Raw genomic sequence first — 22,374 nt, 5'->3', positions numbered from 1 at the left:
GCAGAAACCTGAGTCACCTTTCTCTTTTTAGTAAACCACCGCAGGTGACCAAGGACAGCCGCAGTCCAGCTCTCAACCATCTCTCTCAGTGAACTGTCCTGATGACACAATCACTTCATCTCTATCTCTCTCGCACAACTGTCCACTGCAGCACAAACACCTCACACGTACATCGAGTCCCAGCAGCGCGGCACAGCCTACACTAGGCTAAACACCAAGTAATCTGGCCAATCTATAACACAGCGCAAAACCTGATTAACCTATAACTGCTCAACAAGAAAATAAGACTATAACAGGGAAAGAGCACCCAATGGAAAACACCTGTCGTAATTTTAGTGCAGATGGTGATAAAAATGTTCCAAAAACTAACCAAATAAAATAACACACAATACCCAACATTGTAGTGACATGGACTGTCTATTTCGTCTTGGACTGCCCGGTTGCCTGGGACGAGACACCTAGCAGAAAATGCAGTTGATGGGCAGACGTCCAGTTGAGGAGTGAGTGCAGGACTGTGGAAGTGCACCGTGGAAGAACAGAGCCTGTAGCGAGTGGTGAGTGGTAGGTACAGGCACTCACAGTTGATGCCAAGCCGCCGCGCTATGAGGTCGGCCAGGTCCTTGCAGTAGCCCTCGAACCTGTCGTTGCCCGTCAGGTTCTCCCCTGGCTCCGGGGTGCGCATCATGATGTACGGCTCCTCCTGCGACACAGCACAAGGTCCTCTCGCTGCACGCCTTACTCCCGTGGGCAGAAGGGCCAAGGTACTTTACCGCCCCTTCTATAGGTCATCTGGTTGTCTGACCAGCAGACGACCAGGTATAGCCGCAGTCAATCTCACAACCACCTCTTTCAGCGAACTGTTATAACGACACAGCTCAGTCGTCACAATCCACTTCATCTTTGTCTCTCTCGTAAAACTATCCTCTCCAGCACCAACGCCCTCACACATACAGCAAGTCCCAGCAGCGCAACACACAGTGCTACTTCAGCCAATAGCACACTATATATACGTGCAATCCAGTAAATAGGTGTTACAATCAGCTGACGATGAGCAAGAGGTATAGGTTAGAGCAAGCATTGATCGTAAGTCACTAAACTCCAAATATATCGAATTATGTAATAAAATTTTGTACATTTCACAACACACTTCTGTAAAATGTTCCAAATATAAATACACGATTAACAGCTATTCAACCTTGGCCATGGGAAGACGACCACGGTACAGCTAGAGCAGAACTCTGCAGTGATTCAATTGCGTTTCTCAGTTTGGAGGTAATGGAATAGCACAACTTTCAGTCCTGAGCCCGGAAATAATATTTTCCTCAAGTGAAAAATATCCTACCCTACTGGGAATCGAACCCAAGCATTTTGGTTCACAGCCGGATGTTGTGGCCATTACACCAAACAGCTTGATGAAATATTTTTTTGTAGTCCTTGACAATGTTATGTAAAAAAGGTAAACTGATTTCTTATAGTATTTCATTAATATTTATGGCATCTGGTTTCCAAAAATTTAGTCTCAAATGCCAATTCTAAATAAACCTAATTTTTTTATAAGTATATTACTTTATTTTTTTTCTTTAAAATCACAACACTTGTATTTTTCCGGTCTTGTAAAACCCAATTAAAACACTCCAAGGCAGACCAAATCCCAATTAGACTGTAACTTCAGTGACCAAGTGAACGTGAGTGGGAAGTCAACATCATCGCGCTAGCAGCTCGCGGAAGTGTCCGACATAACTTCGCCCCGGACTGCAGCAATGGGCGGGAGCAGGTGGCGCCGCGCCGCGGCCGTGACACTAACCACGATGGTGGTCACTATGTAGGTGCGGTTCTTCTCGATGTCGTAGTGCGGCTTGAGGCGCACGTACTTGGCGGCGACCGGCATGAAGCCCGCCTCGTCCGTCCACTCGGCCACCTGCACAGCCACGCGACCACGACCTTCACTCCGGGTAAACTGGTGTATTCCTCTGCGCGGGTGCCCGTCCTTACCTTGCAGGTTGCCAACACATCCATCTCAAACACGTTGTCTAAACAAGGACGAGCTCGCTTCTTTACGTTCGGTATTACAGCAAACACATTCTTTAGATTTAAAAAAAAAACTTTCAATGTTTTTTTATTCAATGCAAATTTCACAGTGCTCTACACATACGGTTTTTATACCGAACTGACGATCTACTACCTCCGTAATCCATGATACATAGGCAAACAATCGCTTCAGCTTTGTGACTTCAAGTTGCGCACTCCCTCCCCTACGAACCCTCTGTGGCACAGCAGTCTGTAAGCGGCCATGTGACACTCTCTGGGGACTGTGATGGCTGCTGATCAACATTGACCAGCTACCTCCTGGTAAAGGTTATACGGGTGTTAGATGACAGTTTGTTGTAAATAAACATAAATATTGCAGGGGATCTTTGAAAAAAATGTACCGATGATAACAGCCATAATATAGTTAGTTGTACTCAGAATCACATACATACTATACAGAGAGTAGAATATATCAAATTTAAAAAAAAAATGTTCTACTTAGTGGACAATATAAAATTCGAAGGATATTATGAGGAAACAGAAATCAGTTTAAGACTAGTAAGAACTGAGGGTCAGACCTTGAGAATACCGGACAAAATGTATAAATATTCAGATTGATATGATGTGATACTTCGTGATTCCGAAAGCAGCTACTTTTTAGGTTCGGTAAGCTACCAAATACCTACTAGGAAGTTTTCTTCCCATTAGGCTACTGCGAATTTATAAGTGAGATATATATATACTCATTATGATTTCACAACTTATCTCTAAATAAGTGAGAGGCTTTACTGCGCGCAGAACAAGAGCAATTTTTTTATATGTAGTGACCAAAATGTGTTCTTATTGCGGCTATAACATTACACGGTGGTTGGAAGCGAGCTATGAAGGTCAGTTGAAGGTTGTATATTACGAATACATGTCTTCAGGACAAACTTTATTTACGTGCCACTTCGAACTGCGAAGTGTCATTTTAATGTTTAATTGTTACGATTGTAATTAAAGTAATGGGACACGTGTGGGTGTGACTGTGTATGTTCGAGGAGAACTTCACTGTTCATTGGCCTTTGAGAGCCATTTTTTGTTAATGATCATGTAATTGGTTAAGGTTGCTCGACTTCTTGTCAGCAGAGTGCGGAAGATAAGCTGTTGTGACCCTTGATCGATCCCTCGCTGCACATTGGGCCACAACTATGCTCAGCGATGTAATATGAATCTTAAACACTTTTACATAATGAGGTACTGTACGACGTATGTAGTTGGCTAACATGCTAGGGCTCATGAAATAGAGTTCATGTCCTTATGGTTGTGGAAAAAATTATTTCCTGTCCATTAGGACACCACTTTCGTTGCATTACACGCTGACAAACATGTGATGACTACTTCGGATTATTTCATAAGACCAAGTTGCCAAGAGTGCCTGTTAAATATGTGGGGGATGCTAGCAAGTGTGTGTTCCATTCGGCCAGTACTTGTTCATGTTGTGAAGTGTGAGCTGTGTCGGTGTACGCTCAAGGAGCAAGCATGGGAGGAAGAGCAGAGAGCTGGACGTGTACCGGGAAACAAGTGGTGGAGAAGACTCACCTTGACCATGGCGCTGTTGACAGTCATCTCGACGACGTGCAGGGTGTAGTTCTGACGGCGACCGTCCTCGTTGAAGCGCACCTCACCCGTCAGACCCTCCAGCTCCACCTGGTCGTGCACTCAGTCTGAACCCTGCACTCTGTACTGTGCACTCTGCACCCTGCACTCTGCACCCTGCTACCTGCAACCTGAACTCATCAGCCTCCACCCTGCACCCTGCACTCTGCTATATACACCCTGATACATGCACCCTGCACTCATTACCCTGCACCCTACACTCATCACCCTGCACCCTACACTCATCACCCTGCACCCTGCACTTTGCATTCTGCACTATGCATATGACATCCTGCAATCCCAAGTGCAGTGGTCATAATTTGAAATAATAATTATTACACAATTTTAATTTATTTACTTTCCTAACTGACTAAACTTTTATGTTTTAAGTATATGTAGTTCCCCAATTACTCTCCAACTCTTCCCATACATTTCATAGATTTAAATTCAAAATAAATAAATGAACATGGTTCTGAACCGTTCCATTGAATCGTCTTGAACTTCATATGGAAGTAGAATTTTTTAACAGTAAAGTACACCACTGGACAAGCTGTTGGTGTTGAAAAAGCAAAGGAAGTAACTCGGTCGAATGGACTCCAGAGACAGGGGAGGCGCGTGAAGCTGAGACATTAAGATGATAAATGGTAACGACGTGGTTATGAGGAAAGTTTGCAAACCTAAAATAATATTCTGCCTGTAAATATCCATTTAAAAAGGCAGTTTCAAGGTAAGTTTATGCTTGGCCAAGCCCTGAGGAGAAACGCAATGTCAATAAAAATATCAGTTTTATGTACTTGAATTTTGAACTAACGTGTTGAAATTCAAATAAGTATTTTAAAAACATTAAAAACAGATAAATTATAGCGTAAAAAATTAAATAACTCTTTGTTGTCATAGTTGAATAAATCGTTGCGCACCGTTTAAAATAAAATTTTTAAATAACATACATGATAACTCACTTTAACTAAACTGTATATTTTTTGACATGAGAACATTATACAATTATAAAAATCATTTAAAACTCTTACAGTATGCTATGTATATGTTCTAGTAACTTTCAAAAATCTAGTACAACACAAAACAATATGTAAGATAAATGAATTTGATAGTTATGGACAGTGACACAACAAGCACCAAAACAATATAAATTCGAACATTAGTTATTCAGTAACATTTAAAATATTTTAATATTGAATAAAAAATCATTATTAGTCTTTATAAATAAGATTCTAGGTGACATTCAATAAATCATACTATACTGACCAGAACTAGTTGATCTCAGCGGTAGTAGCTGCAACCACGGGATATTATTACCAAAGTTGATTATTGGTACGAAGTTAAGAGTGAAGTTTTAATAAAATTTAATCTCAAAGATTAATAAAAATACCAATAGACAAATTCATTCAAGTATTCATCTGTTTTGACACTTCATAATAATTTATTTTTGACATCAAATATTGTTACATCAATAGTTAGTCCTGAAGTTTTATTTTAATATGGAGTTCGAACTTACAATGGGAATTAATTTTAATACAATTAATTAAAATTAAATGATACAAATGAAGTTAAAAGATCCGATCGTCTGAAATATACTTCAGGAGTTAGAACGCAAAGGGACAAACCAACCTGGCTTTGAAGCTTCGAATAGAATAATAATCACAGTTTTTGAGATTGACGACGTTCTCATAGTTGAACACAACTTCTGGATCAGACTCTGTCATCCTTCCTACCGAATTCGCTCCAGGACTCGTTCAGGACTTGCTGGGCTGGACTTGGATGAAGCCTCGAAGCAGGGACGTCCTTCCTTCTGCTAGATCGGAAACTTCGTGCGTACTCGTCGACGGGTCAGGTATACTATATGTACTCAGGAGCCGTAAATATTCTTCAATTTAGAGTCGTTCAGGAACTCGATGATTTTATAATTATTATTCCCGTTTCTGTTGTTACTCACACGTCGAAAAGTCAGTCTTATTTAAATGAATTTGCATACTCTCTTACATTCTTTGTATGCGATGTAACGATGGTAGGAATTTTAATTATTCAGCGTTTATTTAAATTGCGACAAACTATTTAAATAAATTCAAATTCTTGTGGACAAGCTAAATCTTCTTAAACGAATTATTTTGAAGTATTATAATTTTCAACGTAGTGTTTAATCCACAAAAATACAGTCTTATTTAGACACTTCTGATCGCTAGCTCAAATAGTTTTTAACTAACTTTCTAATTAGAATATTTTGCTGTTGATTTTACTTATGACGGTCCTTTGGCCTAAATAAAACATAATTTTATCTGTCTTGAATGGAAACCAAACAACCAATAGTGATTGACGTTATATATTCGTACCTGAGTAAATTGATAGCATTTAACTAAATTAAATTTGGAACAAACCTTTTCATTTGGTGATCGAAACTGTTTTCACAAAATCAATACCCAGACACCCAAACATCGAAACATATATAATAATTCCGCAAAATATAAGAAAGCATAGAATTCAAAAGTTGTTAAACTTAAAGAAAATATTACCATTAGACAATATAAATAGTCTTTGGTATGAAGGGTTCTCTCCTTTATAGCATCTAGATTGCAACTGTGTGGAAATTATTTATTTGTAAAACCACTGACGAAAACTATCTAACACCTTTATGGATATGATGTTACTATAATTTTGAGGCAATATCTATATGCAGTCACTTCGCTAATAATAAGGACAATTCACCCACTGGCGAGACTTCCAGCATGGATGCGAAATAATACAGCCTAACGTTTCATTATTGATGATACAAGTGTTTAGTCAAACGAAAAACAGAAGCCCTATAATTATTAACCTAGGCCTCTTTGTCTAGTGTGTGGGAAGGAAAGGAACTATTTAATGTCAATTAAAGTGAATAAGACTAGAAGTTGTTAGGGTACAGATTTTTAAATTTTATTTATTTAAATTGACTTTCATATGTAAATTCATTCTAAATAATTCTTTGTTTATAATTACTCAGAGTAATACTATGTAAACTATGTTGTTACTTATAATAGGGCAAGGTATAGCTAAATTGTGTTAGTGAGATATGAAACTTTGTTTATGTTTTTTCTCTTTGTATTGTTAGAAAAAATAACTAAACAGAAAAAAAAATGTTATTAGACTTGGAAAAAGCAAGACAGTTTTAAGTATCCTTATAATGTAACAAATTTTAATGCTGTCAGTTAATATCAACAGTTAATCGAGAATATTTATAGATGCTATAAAGATTATCTAATCAACAAACAGTTTTGTTATAGAATAACTGTAAAAGTTGTGTTAATGTGATTGCTGGATCAATCACTTCAAGATGCTACGAACCGTTATAATATCAAGTTATCTGTATCATATATTACTTTAATTTAAACTTTTCTTCGAGATTGAAAATTATATAATGATATAAGGATATACATCTGAACCATTCTACTAGAACTTCGAGATTTCAGTTCATGCCAAGATATACAACAGTTTGTAATCTACCAGAATCTTATATACAGTTTGCGGAATAAGAAGATAGTGTAAGTCCTGCTCCAACAACGAACTGATATCCAGCGAGATACTATGTTAAATTACGAACATGGTCGATTGATAACTTGAACTACTTCGAGATTAAGATAGTAGTTATAGTGTTCATATATTCAGTATTGGTGATTTGTTAGAAATATATATTTGATCACAAATTTAATAATTGTTCACATTTATTTTCAGGTAAGTGATGTTTTGACATTAGTAGTTGTTTCACTAATTGATTTAGATGATTTTGAATATATCAGTTCAGTTATATCATTAACTAGTTAACTAGAAGTCCTCTTTAGTAACCTTCTGTTACTACAATAGATCCTCGTGTTTACCGAGCTACCTAATTTGATAATAATATTATATTTTTAAGTTATGAGTCAATGAGATCATTCTGATATTCAAGATTCTTATCTATAATACAAGAATTCCAATTGGTCAGTAACTTAGTTTGAACTGTAACACTGTTGAATACGTAGGTATATATTTTCGTAGTTGTGTTTATGGCAAAATATTAACCCCACTATTATAGTTGATATGAGTATACCATTCAAACTTTAAACAGTGTTTATATTACTTTAGTCTTGTATTCAAATAACATATTGCTTGATATCTAAAAATTTAAACGTAGTAAATTTGTTTTGAAATTTATATTATTGTATGTAATAATATTTTGGTTGTTGTTAGTTATTTCTATTAAAGACAATTCGCCAGAAACTATTTAAAAAACATACAAAATTAACTTCTCTAAGTTCGATAGTGGGACTACATAGTCACACTAGATTGCATTTACTTACATGTCATAAACTATTAAAATATAACTATATGGCATCAATATGAATTATTATTTAAGCTGTTCTTAAAGGTTTCATTGACATATCTTCTTAGAAAGTGTGTGGACTGTGATACGCTAAACCATTACAATTTCAGATTTTTTAAATTAATTTAAAACCTAACTTATAGTAGTGACATCATAAAAAATAAAAGCTTATTATTCGGGGGGAGGGAGAACATAACTTTGGACTACAAAAAGATACTATTAGCATTCGCAAGAGCATTTGGGGAAACCATGGAAAACAAATGGTCGGAGAAATTCTACCTGACTTCTCGGAATGTGAGACCAATGCATTATCACTATGCCATTGTATTATTATAGTGCAAAAAGGCCTAAGAATGAATCTTTAGTGGACATCAAAGCCATACTTCAAGGTAGGATTAACTGGCCACTTGTCATCTCGGCCACATAACTTAGAGTCTACATTGTGCACACATCCACCTTCGTGTTTTCAGGGCATGAGGGTCATTAAATAAGACATTGCAATGGAAAATGTGAATGGTGTACCACTTATCAACCACGTCCTTAGACCTCACAGAGTCTATGTTCTGCATACATCCACCTCCCAAGGAAGAGGGAGACATCAGGTCTTCGTGTTCTCAGGTCATGAGGGACGTGAAATTAAATACTGCCATGGAAAATGTAAACAGTTGAACACGAAGGTTGTCACCCAGGTCGTCACACCTGACATGCACTTGCCTTCCTGAGGAAGCGGGAGATCTTGTCGCCGTGCTCCCACGGCGCGACGCGGTGCGTGCTGGTGTTGCAGTCGATGCCGCGGCTGCCGTTGTTGAAGATCTGGCCGCGGCGGAAGTTGCCGCGGAACAGGTCCGGCTTCTTGCGGAGCAGCTTGTTGAAGGCCTCCACCAGCACGAACACGGCGTCGTACATGAGCGCGGCCTGCGCCTGCGCACCACACACATTCCTTCTAGGCTACACACATTCCTTCTGGGCCACACACATTCCTCCTGGGCCACACACACTCCTCCTGGGCCACACACATTCCTCCTGGGCCACACACACTCCTCCTGGGCCACACACATTCCTCCTGGGCCACATACATTCCTTCTGGGCCACACAAATTCCTCCTGGGACACACACATTCCTCCTGGGCCACACACATTCCTCCTGGGCCACACACATTCCTCCTGGGCCACGCACATTCCTCCTGGGAAACACACATTCCTCCTGGGACACACACATTCCTCCTGGGCCACACACATTCCTCCTGGGCCACGCACATTCCTCCTGGGACACACACATTCCTCCTGGGACACACACATTCCTCCTGGGCCACACACATTCCTCCTGGGACACACACATTCTTTCTGGGCCACATACTCGCACTCTCTATCAGCTGCGAGAGTACAAACACTGATATTCAGAAACTGGCAGAGAAAGTTACATTACAGGATCGTTTGACTAGCCGGCGATAATGCTGCTCTGTACTATTGGTCGTTTGTGATTCGCTCGAAAAAAAAACACGTTTTAGCTGCATAGTTTTTGAGGCATATTTTGGCCCAAAAAATCTGTTAAACATCACAGTCTCTTCGGATGAGTTGGAGACGAGATGACCTCGAAGATCGTAGTTGACTCCAACCATTCTGTCATCGGATCGGACTCTAAGAACGAGTTAGGGTTTCACATATCGGCATCAAGAAAATTAAAGTGCAATGTGGGGTGAAATTGAAAGAAGATGTAATAATCCGATTGATTGGTGGGTAAAAGGGGTACCTGAAGAAAACCCACCGACAAAAGGACACGTCCACTGTATGTCTCGCTCGTTGAGCTGAAGGCTCCTGCTTTGCCCTGTGCAGAGAAACTTTTCAGTAATTATAGTATTTATTTTAATTAATTTCTTACTTTATTCTAATATATACATTTTTATGTTCTTTTTGGTTGAATTATCTTTGTAACAAATTTATTTGTAAAGTCTTTTTCTCAATGAGCGATTGTCATAACATCACCAAATGAATGGCGCTTAAAAATTGCACTTTTGAAACACAAAAATAAATACTGTGAACTGAAAACAATTCTGAGTTTTTAATGTTTAGTTGGACGTTTTAGCTCGATCTGAAAAAATTGATTGGTGAGTAGTGTACCTACTAAAGACTGCGTATTTTAAAGCTCAATTACACCTTGAACCACTAGACTGTTAGAAGATTATTGTATGAAATTAGGAGACATACGGTTTATTGTCAACAAAACATTATGTTTGTACAATATGGGTGAGAATTATGTAAAGGATATGATGTTTGTCGAGCTGTATGAATTTACGCATAGAATCATCGGTGGTTCCAGACTACATTGTAAAGTGTATATTTTTGAATAAATCATCGTCCTAGATTCGACTGTCTCTTGACTTTATTTGATTAAACCATTCAACGAGTCTAGACTTGTGTGTGAAGTGTGGAAGCAAAGTGCAGTTATTTGGAAAATTCTTATATTTTCTGGTGAAGAGTTTGTGTTGCGCAGCAGACTGCACACGCCAACCAAACGATAGACGTCGACAGTATTCGCCAGGACTACCCCCGACGGTGATTTCGTGGACGGTTTCGGTGCAGTGTGCACGTCTTCAAGGAATGAACAGTACAAGCCAGAGCGCCAGTAAGCGTCGTGCCTGTGGCTGAGCCAGTCGACATGCAGCAAGGTCCCGGACATCCCGTACTGATCTACCGAGAGTAACAACTGATTATTGTCCACCATGAATTGGTGTGTTTCTGTAATATATTGTGTAATATGTGTGCTAAAAGTGTTATATGTGTAAATTTCTTAGGAAACCTTTTGTGATAGTTTTATGGTGGCTTGTAGACAACATTCATTTTAAAGTCAGTTTTAATTTCACTTCTTATTTGTTTCATTCATTGTTTGTTCTATGATGTGAACTCACTCAGTTAATTTAACGTTTTCATTTCTTTCTTGCTACTTTGTTTCTCTCAGAGGTAACTGAGTAGTTTAGTCTCATTTTTAATTGTTCTATTTTCACTTATTTCGTGGTAGGTGAATTAATTACTTCAGATTAATTACTTTGGAACTCTCCTTATAATTTTCACTAACTCTAAATAAATATTTATTTGAATATCCTGTCTGATTGGTTGGGAAACGGCAATAAATGAATGCTTGCTTCAAGAGTTTAGATACTAGTTTTATTAGATAATATTTTGAAGTCGTCGTCAAACGTTTGTATGTCAAGAATCTGTGCCAGTTTCTCGAAGCTTAGAATGAAACGTAGTAAAAGAAGAGGACGATAGCTAATTGACTCGGAGAGCAGTACACGCCGTGGACGACCAGTAGCTGAGCACACCACGCCCGGCCAGCGGCGCCGAGCGCGGCACTCACCGAGACGGACTCGCGGCCCGCGCCGTGCGACGTGGCGGGGTCCAGGCGCCGCCAGCCCTCCAGGAAGTCCCTGACGTAGCGCCGCGACGAGTCCACGATGCGGAACCCCGTGATGTTGACGGCGCCGTACTCGATCACCTCCGTCTCCCAGCGGTCGTCCATGATCTGCGAGCACGCCGCTCACCGCTGCACTGTTCTGTGACTGCGCTCGTCTCCAGTGTTTTAACAGAATGTTCCTCTGTAGTTATCAATAACAATAAATACATTAAATAGCTGAAATAGTTATTCCAGAAAAATATTTCAAAAATATTTACAATAACGTTTCCACATTTTCTATGCACCCTATAATCAAACGAAAAAATTCCGATATTGGTTCCATGTGGAAAATTCAACAAATTATTCGTAATAATATTTAATTACTAGGTATAGGCCTAATTATTTTGAAATGATAAATTATTTTATTTATTTATACTACTAAGCTATGTTTATAATATCAGTACAATTTTTGTACTGATATTATATTATTATATAATTATATTACCATCTTCCATAAAAAATTCAATATTGTAAAAAAAAGTTGTAATTTGTGAGTGTTACTTCAAACACATTCACGGGAAAAAGACTGGCAACAACACTGTAAAAGTTAAGAAGGAAGGAGGCTGAGCTCACCAGGCCGCTCAGCAGGTAGTGGTAGGTCCGCTTGCCCAAGGTCACGTCCCGCACGTGACTCACCACGATCTCCTTGGCCATGTCAGTGGGGCAGTCCAGCACCACGTACTTGTAGCCCCACCTGCAAGCACACACCCCCTCCCGGGGCTCAGCTGCCGCTCCCACGAGGCGCTTCCTTGGGTATCGCCAGTTCAACAATGACATGAGCACACAAGTTATTAAGTGGGGCCATAACTAACCCTCAATACACTGTGTGCATTTCAAACACCTTTTTTATTATTATATTTACAAAAGGATCATGGGAAGTTAAAGTAGTTCTTTAACGAAGATTCTAATGTACGAGGGATTAAAATTCTTAGATCTAAAAGAGATATTTAGCTTCTAACAATATATTAATCAACGACCTTTTTTTTAATTAGCTCACTTTTATTTCATGAAGTAATCAGTAAGCTGTACACCTCGACTGCCTGACTAGAGGCCGGGCGTGCTGGAGTTCTCTGGCCACGTAACAATACTCTGGTTGCCACATGTGGAACTATGTGTTCACGAAACGAACGTCATTTATTTGCTCACGGAATAAAAAAAAACACATCCTAAATGGTCCAAAAGATTTTGTAATGCATATTTAAACAAGTAACCTTTTAGTTTGTTCGTCATTGGGTAACGCCGCCTAGGAATGAGCTAGTTGAGAACCATTTGGGTACAGGCTCGGTGATTCTCACTTAGTTCACTTTAACAGTTAAAATATAGCATTTTAGATTTTTATTTATCAATGCAGTTAAATAATAAACTTGTCTTCGAGGGTACTTTATTATTTTTTTTATAGCTTGAAAGATTTATCTGTGGATTGAGCGGAGGAGTCGCTGGATTGCCGTGGACGTGGTTCTGCCGGCTGCTGAAGAGATGGCGCTGGCGTCGTGGCGCTGCGAAGACCTGCAGCTCTGCGAGGGGTTCTCGAAGTCAACGACCATAAATCTGAACCACGGTCTAAGAAGGGGAGGTCTGGACACTCCCCAACCTGGCCAGCATGCAAAAGTGGCACACCTAATGTCTCCGTAGTTCCGCTCCGCTCCACCATCTGACGTGTAGCGCTGGTTGTTCTGCGGTGGTATTTTAAGCTTTGTTGTTATGAACAACTCAACATAATAATCATTTAAATTTTCATTTAAATGTTTAAAATGCATTAATCTCCAGATATCGATACAGTATTAAATTGGATGTGTTTATTTTTTATAAGTTTGGGAATTGTTTCATAAATTAGGTCAATTAGGTTACGAAGTATAGTTTCCACATTGGCATTGGCGGGAACTTCATTGTGAGCAAGGAGAATTGATTGTTAGTAAAGAGAATAAGCGTATATTATTTTAATTGTGAAAATGCCTAACCTTTGTGTTGCACCTGGGTGCAAAACAAATTATCAGGCAAAGTCGGACGAGAAAGTTGCAATATTCAGAGTTCCCAATGATGACAATGTTAGGCAATTGTGGCAGAAAGCAATTCCATGAGACAAGTTTGTACTTAAAAGATCCCATTATGTATGCGAAAAACATTTTGTGGAAGAATACATTCTCACAAAAAAAGGAACACAAAGATCAGTTCGGAAACGTCATTGGAATAGTAAGTTAATTTTTATTATTTGTATGAATGTAGTCTAAAGATTACTTATTTTTGTATAGGCCCAACTTTTTTAAAAATGGAATGTATGATGTCGAATTTTATTAATGACCAGCACAACCCTGATAATACCTGTTTGTAAGTAGTTTGACAATACACCATTTTTTATTAAAATACAAAATTTGCAAAACGAGTGCGATCTCTTCCTTAAAAAAATTATAAAAATCCCAAAATACTTTTATTCAGTGCTTTAAACTTTCCTTTGTTATCTTAAAAGGCGCAGATAAGGAATTCAAACTCGTTTAGGAGTAATAGCAGTTTATAATTTACATTACAATACATGTGCATTCATGCGGCTATCAAAATTATTTTTGCTTGCTGTGTATGTGCGTCTTGTTTGTTTTCGACAACTTATAAAAACGTATATATTTTTTATTTGGATATTGTAAGGCAATGTAAATTAAAAAAATTAAAAAAATACGTCCCTACTATGCACCCAAGCTGAAGCGTCAACACTTGACATGAGACACGAAACATTGACGATGGCACTTATTTGTGTAGCAAATAATGTATTGTAAATGCAGGTTTGGTATTGTTATTCAAATACGTAAATCAGCCAAGTTATGTAATTTGATTCAGCCTTTAATTTTAAATGTTAAAATATAGTGTAATTATATTAAAATTCATTGCAGTGCATCAAATACTGTCGTAACTCTCTACGTTTGTAATTATGGAGTATAGGGCCACCATGGAAATAAAAAAAGTAAAAACAAAACTCATTTTACTTCCTTACATGATTCCTGATCATTCTGCAAAACGGCATTGCGATATTTCCAGTAATTTGCATAAAAATTACCTTTTTAAACGAGTATATTTTTTAAAGTTTTATAGACATTAACAAATTAGGTTGCGGAAATGTGGCCCTATGCCCGATTATCACGTTACTGTGCGTCCTCCGGCGATGATTTTAAACTATCGTTGTATCGTATATTATTTACCTCTTGTTTGTTTTTCACGAGAATTGACAAAATCATCATAAAGCCTAATGATATATTTCCACCGCAAGACACCTAGCGCTAGAGTTGAATAGCGGACGTCGAACGAACTATGGAGACAGTAAGTGGTCACTTTTATCTGGCGAGTGTCCAGACCTCCCCTTCTTAGACCGTGATCTGAACAATTGGAAACTCGAAGTTTTTCTGTACTCGCGTACATTGACCGACTACATTGACATGAATTAATCTAAAAAATGATGTAACGTGATCGTAAGTGCGTGACAATAAAATATTTTTTAAAAAATCGATTGTTTACGGGTTTTTTTTTTTTTAGCTCGAACGGAGGCACTAGATACCTAACTATAACGCCTCAAGACTTGTTTATTGCCAGGACGCCCGATACGATTTCTGAAAATGCTGAAAGGTTTTTTTCCTCCATTTGGGACTACTTTATACCCGTTAAATTTATTTTCGTCATATATTATAGAAACAATCAGGTGGTAAAATATTACCGTTAAAAATATTTAACAAATATAAAATTAAATTATTTTTGTTTTACTACTATTTATTAATTAATTCATATATTTAACCCAATCATAACAATTTTAATTAATATCTAAATATATGTGTTAACGCCCTGTATGAAGTGACAGAAGCACTTGCTAGCTATAGTAGCGCTATCTATCGTGTCGATTTGAAACACTACTTAGGTACATATCGGGCTACTTGAGTTGCCTCCCGCTGCTCGAGGTGGAGACTTGGGCGTGGGCAATGTGCGCGGGGTGGGAAGCATGGGGGAGGAACTCTAAGGGCCGGTTGCACCATTGAAGATCGCTGGTCGATCTGAGATCATACGAGGTAATGAACCACGATAGTCACACAAACGGATTGCACCATTCGAGTTCACCTTCTAACAGAGGATTGAGGTGAACCTCTGTTTGAACCACCGAAATTGATGGTTCAGAGCAGTTGGATCCGAGATCTTGTGTATTTTTCGTTGGTTTGTTGTGTTTTGTAGTCGTGTTTGCATAGATACTGGTTTGTTTACAATTGATATTTTGATGGGTTACAATAGTTTACAGGAAATTTAGGCCGATATGTTTTTAGGTATGCCCGAAGTACGGTAATTGTCATCATAATGTTATTTAAAATATAATGCCAAATTCTTGCCAAGCTTCTTCCTTCTGCTTACAAAACACGCCATCAGTTCTCTTATACTCTAAAATATCCTGTCTTTCTTGCACCAAATCGACAAGGATGATTTTTTTTCTTTTTCAGAGAAAAAAACTTTTTTTAGATACTGAAATTTTCTTTTCCATCGTCATGTGTACTCGCGTGTAACCCAGTCAACTAGAGCTGTAGCAAACCGTATGTATTCGGTACTGAGTAACGGGTGCGCCATCTAGTAACGAGTACGTAACGAAACCTTACACACGGCGGCATCTCGTTACTCGCATTTTTCGTATGTTTTACGCATGCGGTATTCGACGAATTTACGTTACAAAGGACGATGTTTGTTTATTAAGTAAAGTATAATTTGGGAATTCGTCGTCCAAGTTTTTTACTATTTATAAGAAAGTATTTTTTACAAATTATATATATGTATGTTTTTATTTTTTTTATTATCGCATATTTTCACGGTTTTTTTTATCTTAAAAGAGATAATATAATAAAACCGCTCTAATCAGATTTAATTGTTTCTTGGTTAACAAAAACTGTTAATTATCAAATATTGTTAATTGTTTATATTCTATTTATTATTATTTACGCGACGTCATACTGTACGCGTACGCAATACGACTCGATTCGTTGCTGCAACATAACATAGCTTGTTATGCGGTATCAGAAGTAACGAGTAACGTAACGATACGATAGTAACGAGTACTAATTGTTATAGTAACGAATACATACGGGTACGCTTTTTTTCGTTACTTTTACACCTCTACTACAGTCAACTCGCAACCTGCCACAAGTTTGTAATCAGTAAACAAATAGGCTTGTATGTAAATATCACAATGCCAACATTTACAGCAAGAACTTCAAACATGCTAAAGAAAATTCTCTGTGACTAGACGGAATTCAGTAGCCAATAGAAAACTTGCTTTCATTTTACAATCGATCTTTACCAACCTAAACTTAGATCGTGAGATCGAATGTCTGAACTCGTAAGTTCACTTTGGTGCAACACATATACACTGGATCTTAGATTCGACTTGAGATCACACTGAAACAAAGATCTTACGATCTCGGATCCGAACAGTTATTGGTGCAACCGGCCCTAACTGCCGAGACTGAGACCTAGTCTCGGAAGTAGTTTTGGGCCCACATGCTAGATAGTATATTTTATAATATACTACTTACATCGATATATTGATTGTGATATGTTATGAATAAGCTATTATCAAGCAAAAAGGGGGTTGTCTGTAAAGTTGGTTTACGGACGATAATTTTACAAGAAAACATTGATGAAAAATTGCATACTTTTTAATTTTCAAATATTATTTACAGTATTTGCAAATTTAATTTAAATAATTTATTTAAATATAATCACGAACAATTAGTTATAGAAATAAACTGAAATCAAATCAATGTAAATAAATTGTAATTTGAAATGACGAAATTGGACAAATTAAATCAATTTTTTTTTAACTGCTGCTTTTAAAAAGCCCGCCTTAACCTGTTTGATATTATAGAAGATTTTCTTGCACGGTGGTTGACCGGTTCTTGCACGCTCGGCTTAGGTGGAACGTGACAATGAGTCATACTTTTTCTTGCGTGCAGCCGGCGTTCAACGATTTATAGGACGTTATCACGTCAAAAAAAATTACTTTATTTTGGTAGCCACATATTTTGTGGTATGGCATACCAGAAATGTTGCATCTCCTACTCATGTATATAGAACATAATTTATTTTATTGCAAACCATGTTACGTGTGTAACTTTCCCCATAAACATTTTTTGGACAAGGCTTAGGCGGGAGCCGAGTTTCCGCCTGGTGGCAGTCTACCCACCTGTTTTTGTATCTTAGTGGTGGGCCTCCTACCACCCTGTTCCAGCACCGCGCGGGCCAGCAACTAGTTCCCGAAGTTGGCTGCCTGCTTTTGGCTTGACGTCATCGTCACGTGATCGTGTGGCAGCAACGATATAGAATAATCCAGAAGGAAAAATTTCGTTGCCCTTGCTGGATGTATAAATAGGGGACCCCAGCAGGCCAATGAGAGTCGACTAGCTACCGGGGAGCACCCCGCCTCGTACAGCCAGCGCCGCCTTGTCTTCGAACCTGCGTTCACGCTGTCCCGCAGGCCATGCTGTTGGAACAAGTGCCACGTGGAATTCTACTGGACTTGGCCTAGTTATTGGTAAGGCATCGATGCATTATTCATTAGACGGACTTGGCACACCTCCGAGGCGGAGAACTGCGGTATCAAGGACATAGAGTGAATATAGGTCAGAAGGTAAAGAGTGGTTATACTAGTTACCAATGTAATATACTATGGTGTTTACGGTGATTGAGGATATTCAGTTATAAATAAAATAGAATACTTTTGAAGCGGAGTAACAGTAGTAAAACTGTTAGAGCAAAAGAGGGTAGTAGAAGTAACTTTTCGCTAAAAAAAAAAAAAAAAAGACGTCTCTTCAAGAGGACTGTCCGAAGTACGTTGCCAAAGAGTAAGTAAATCATAAAAATCGTGGCAAACCTAAATTTTTTCGACTGGCAAAGAGACAGGCTCATAATTTGTTAGTACTCTTATGTTATGAGAGGAATTGACACTATTCAAAGACTTAACAGAAGCGACGACCAGTGAAAAATCGCTATTTCTTGGTGTTAACTGTTTGTTTGTGTTAGAATCATTCTGCGCAGTTGCAAGTTTCCTCGCTACACAGGAAACAGAGGACGTCGAGGTGCTGGCCCGAGACGCAGCGCGAGAGAGGCATGATGGCAACGAGTCACCGCGGTCATGTTCCGTCGAGAGCCAGCGAGCAGGCGACTGGAGGGTCCGCGTCTCGCCACGAGGGCCGCGACCAGGAGACACCGCGAGCGAAGGTGCGAGCTGCTGTCATCTGCACCCACTGTGTTCGCGGGGTGTTTACTAGAAAACACAGTTAGTTGCACAGAATTTAACTAAATTCTTCTTTTAATGAACGTTGAGATGAGTCATATTTTTGTAGACTTTAATAAAGCGTGTAAATGTTTTAAAAGTTTTTAATGTTATAATAAAATTAATTTAATGTAAACGTTATTGCCGATATAATATATTTTGAAATATATTTATGTATATATATTTTTTATAAGTAACGTCAAGGTATAGTACAGTTTTGTATTCATTTATTAATGTAAGAAGCATTTCAAGAAGTGTTTTTTACTAAAGGAAAACTGACATGCAATATTTCAGAGGCTTAAAGATTTTGAGTAATATTTCTCTCTGGAAGTATAATAAGCCTCAAATTAACAAGTGTTGTAAAAAAACTTTTGTATATCTGAAAATTTATCCTTTTTTTTTTTTTTTTTGCAAAAAACCAAAGGTTTGACAGAGTGGCTGTACCTCAAGACTGTATTCATTGATCCAGAGAACATGTTTATGTTTTGTGAACTATAAGTTCAAAATATACCAATATTTACGCTTACCGCTTTTCACGCTCGTTATTATTCAAAAATTACGTCTGGTGTTGCATCTTCCCCGTTACAGCACTGGGAAAATTACCACATTAGGTGTTTCTTGCAGTTTAAATCTCTGTTACTAAGCAATAAGTCCGTCCAGTAGTTAAATTAACATTATAAACCTAAGTTTTGGATTTGAACCTCCCGTTAAGGGTTTTTTTTTTGTTAGAAGTCATGGGCCTACCCAACAGATAGCGCCACATGTCACGCCAAACATGGTTTCAGCTTCCACTGTCGTGAGGTCGACTGGGCAGACGACCAGGGACGTGGGCGAAGCTTGTGCCCCGAGCGCTGCATTTAGGGCGCGCTAAACTAGCAAGAGTGATAATTACTATCGCAGTGTTAGAACAAAAAATAATGTTGGAGGGCAGATGAGCTGAGTTTTTTGTATTGAAAGATACATACAGATGTATCGTCAAATATTTAAAGGCTGTTATTTTTCGCATACTATCCAACTAGCGATATATTGTAAATTAAATGACTGCAAATAAATCTATTTATTCGCCATCTAAGCTAAATCAAAAATATTTGGAAAAGTGGAATTAATAAATGATGGTGATATGAGTGCTTTGTTTTCGGGTAACGTTTCGGTTTGGTGGGTTTGGAAAAAATAATGGGACGCCGGTTGGAAACTAGTCTCGTTACATCCTTGCGAGTGACGTAGACTTGCTGATTGGAGAGACGTCGGTGATCGTTGGTTTGGAACACATTATTTTCCCAAGAAGGAAGACGCCTAGATCCCGATGCTACTTACTTACAACTTATTGCTCTCCCACTTTTATTTTGAAACTTTTAAAAGAAGAGTCTCTGGACTACCTTTTAAGTACGAACACTTGTGTGTGCAGAAAGTTAGCGGTTTGGAATTTTTGTGTACCACCATGTATTTCGCCTGGTCAAAGTTATAAGTGGTCTGTGAGTTGATCTTTTTGACTGTTGAAATAATTCTACGAACTGTTGATTCGTAAATTTGCTCAGGGTTGTATTTACTGTAACTGCTACGCTGAAATTTTTTTAAGTGTTAACTTTACCCAGCACAGAAGATGCACTGAACTGAGCTGTTGAATTGACTTGGACATTCAGAATAGTGTTCCTCAAAATAGTATGCATATTTTCAAATCAACTATATTTTGGACATTCGCATCACACACACATGTAATACCTTTCTTTGCTCATATTTTATGTTAAAATAAAACTGGGAAAGCAATAAAGAACTATTACCCTATGAAATATAGAGGACTGGTAGCTGTACTTGAAGTGTGACGTAAAACTGTCCAGACTTGTTTACCTAACATCGTTTCATGAGAGTCACTAGTGTGACGCCAGCTAAACAATGCGAGCAAGAGGATTAAGGGAAAAACTTTATGTCAACTATTCCTTGAATAAATGTGATTATTATCGAGTTTACTCTACAAGAATGTACTTTTATTACCTTAAATGAAGGATAAAATGTTGCGAATAAAGACGTTGCTAGAAAAAAAAGAGGATATTTTTTATTATGTTTTGGTAATTTATAGTTAACTGGGGCTCAGAAATGTCATCACCTTGAGCAACTCCACAGCAACTAGTGGAATGAAGCTACGATAATATTATTTTATATTGCGCTGAAATTAATTTTACAGGTTTTTTGTTCTTCAGACATTTTTGTCAAATATTTATTCTGGCTTTGGCAAACTGTACACTTTCTTGTAATGACCATGTTTCAGTTCAGAAAATCATATGTATTGCCAATTGCTAGGACAGCATTTACCTTCCACTTAAAATGCCTTCAGTTCATGTTTTCAGTATTAAATTAGCAAGTATTTCCATGTTTTACGGAAGTATATCCTGATATATTTTATCAGCCTACCAAGTCCTTATAGATCTATTGGAAAAAAAGTAATCATCAAAGTAAGATTTTTAACCCGACTGTTCAGGGCAGTAAATAAATTTATAATTTTTGTTAATTTGCTAAATTTAGGATTTTTTTTATGAATCCCCGGGAGTCACACATGACCTCACACCCCAGGGCAGTTTGCGAGTAGGGTACCTGCTGACGTATGGTACAGTGTGCGGGTGAAGAGAGGGCCAGTCTGGCCTAACCCCACAGGACAGTGTGCGAGTAACAGGGCTCATGACCTGGCCTCACACACAAGACAGTGGGCGAGCTGGCCTCATCCACACGGCAGTGTGCGAGTAACGGGGGTGCTGGCCCATCATTGCCCTGCGGTGCAGTGTGCGGGTAGAGAGACGGCTGACCTGCTGAGCTCCTCCAAGCTGTGCAGGTAGTCGATGGCCTCGGATGCGTTCTGTATCCTCTTGACGGACTCCACCTGGAAGGACTGTCGCCCGGGCCGCAGGCTCTGGTAGATCTGCTGCAGTCTCAGCAGCCCTGAAACACCAAGCATCCACGTACATCTCACTGACACACCGACCAGTCTGCTACATTTCCATGCCACGTTCATGCCAAGCACGTGCTTATAAATGACACACTTCAACATAACCATACCCTGACAGCAGCCAGGTCGGCAAAAGGCGAGGATAAATATATGTACCCTTCGCTCATACAGGTGCTCTTGAGTTTTAAACATATCTTCGTTTTATCATAACTTCAAGTATTCAGTCGTGGAGCATGACTAAGTACAATATAAGAATTTGTGTTTTTGCATGTGTGTGACTTGCTTAACTGATAGTTTTGCTGTTGTTAAAATAGCTAAAAAAATAAAAAATAAAAAAAAAGTGTTTCGATGTATTTGTCTCCTAAGCGAGACCCATAATCTATAACTGTAAAGAACAGCTTGTTTGTTCGTCGCATTGGCCACTGGAACTGCACGAGTCAGTGCTGGAGCGCTGGAGCTTGTGGACATCCTCTGGCGAGGCGGGGCAGTGACTCGGCAACTGCGCGCTCCCGCCCGGACCTGGGGCAGCTCCAAGGGCCGCTGCGGCGGGAGGACTGCAGCCGACCACTCTGAACGTCCACAACTGCCAGATCACTGTCCTCCGCCACCGGCGTCGAGGGGTGACGTCACAGCCCCGCTCCCTCGGCGCGACCCTGGCCTCGTGCTAATGAGCCGGTGACGTCGGCAGGAGGG

The 22,374-nt window shown here is 38.8% G+C and overlaps 1 protein-coding gene across 1 annotated transcript in view; it reads right to left on the bottom strand.

The window, feature by feature from the left end:
- Positions 1–22,374, bottom strand: part of LOC134529297 (glutamate receptor 1-like) — a 224,119-nt gene that overhangs the window by 82,457 nt on the left and 119,288 nt on the right. The window contains exons 5-11 of the mRNA XM_063363208.1: positions 21,542–21,674; positions 12,038–12,158; positions 11,369–11,533; positions 8,729–8,935; positions 3,610–3,717; positions 1,805–1,918; positions 580–700 (exon numbers count right to left, since the gene is read on the bottom strand). Of these exons, the coding sequence (XP_063219278.1) occupies positions 580–700; positions 1,805–1,918; positions 3,610–3,717; positions 8,729–8,935; positions 11,369–11,533; positions 12,038–12,158; positions 21,542–21,674 (969 nt within the window). The remainder of the gene's footprint in view (positions 1–579; positions 701–1,804; positions 1,919–3,609; positions 3,718–8,728; positions 8,936–11,368; positions 11,534–12,037; positions 12,159–21,541; positions 21,675–22,374) is intronic.

The sequence above is a fragment of the Bacillus rossius genome, chromosome 1, assembly GCF_032445375.1.
Source record: "Bacillus rossius redtenbacheri isolate Brsri chromosome 1, Brsri_v3, whole genome shotgun sequence".
In the NCBI taxonomy this organism is placed as follows: domain Eukaryota; kingdom Metazoa; phylum Arthropoda; class Insecta; order Phasmatodea; family Bacillidae; genus Bacillus; species Bacillus rossius.
The sequence above is the reverse complement of the archived record's forward strand: the minus strand, read 5'-3'. Positions and strand labels throughout refer to the sequence as shown.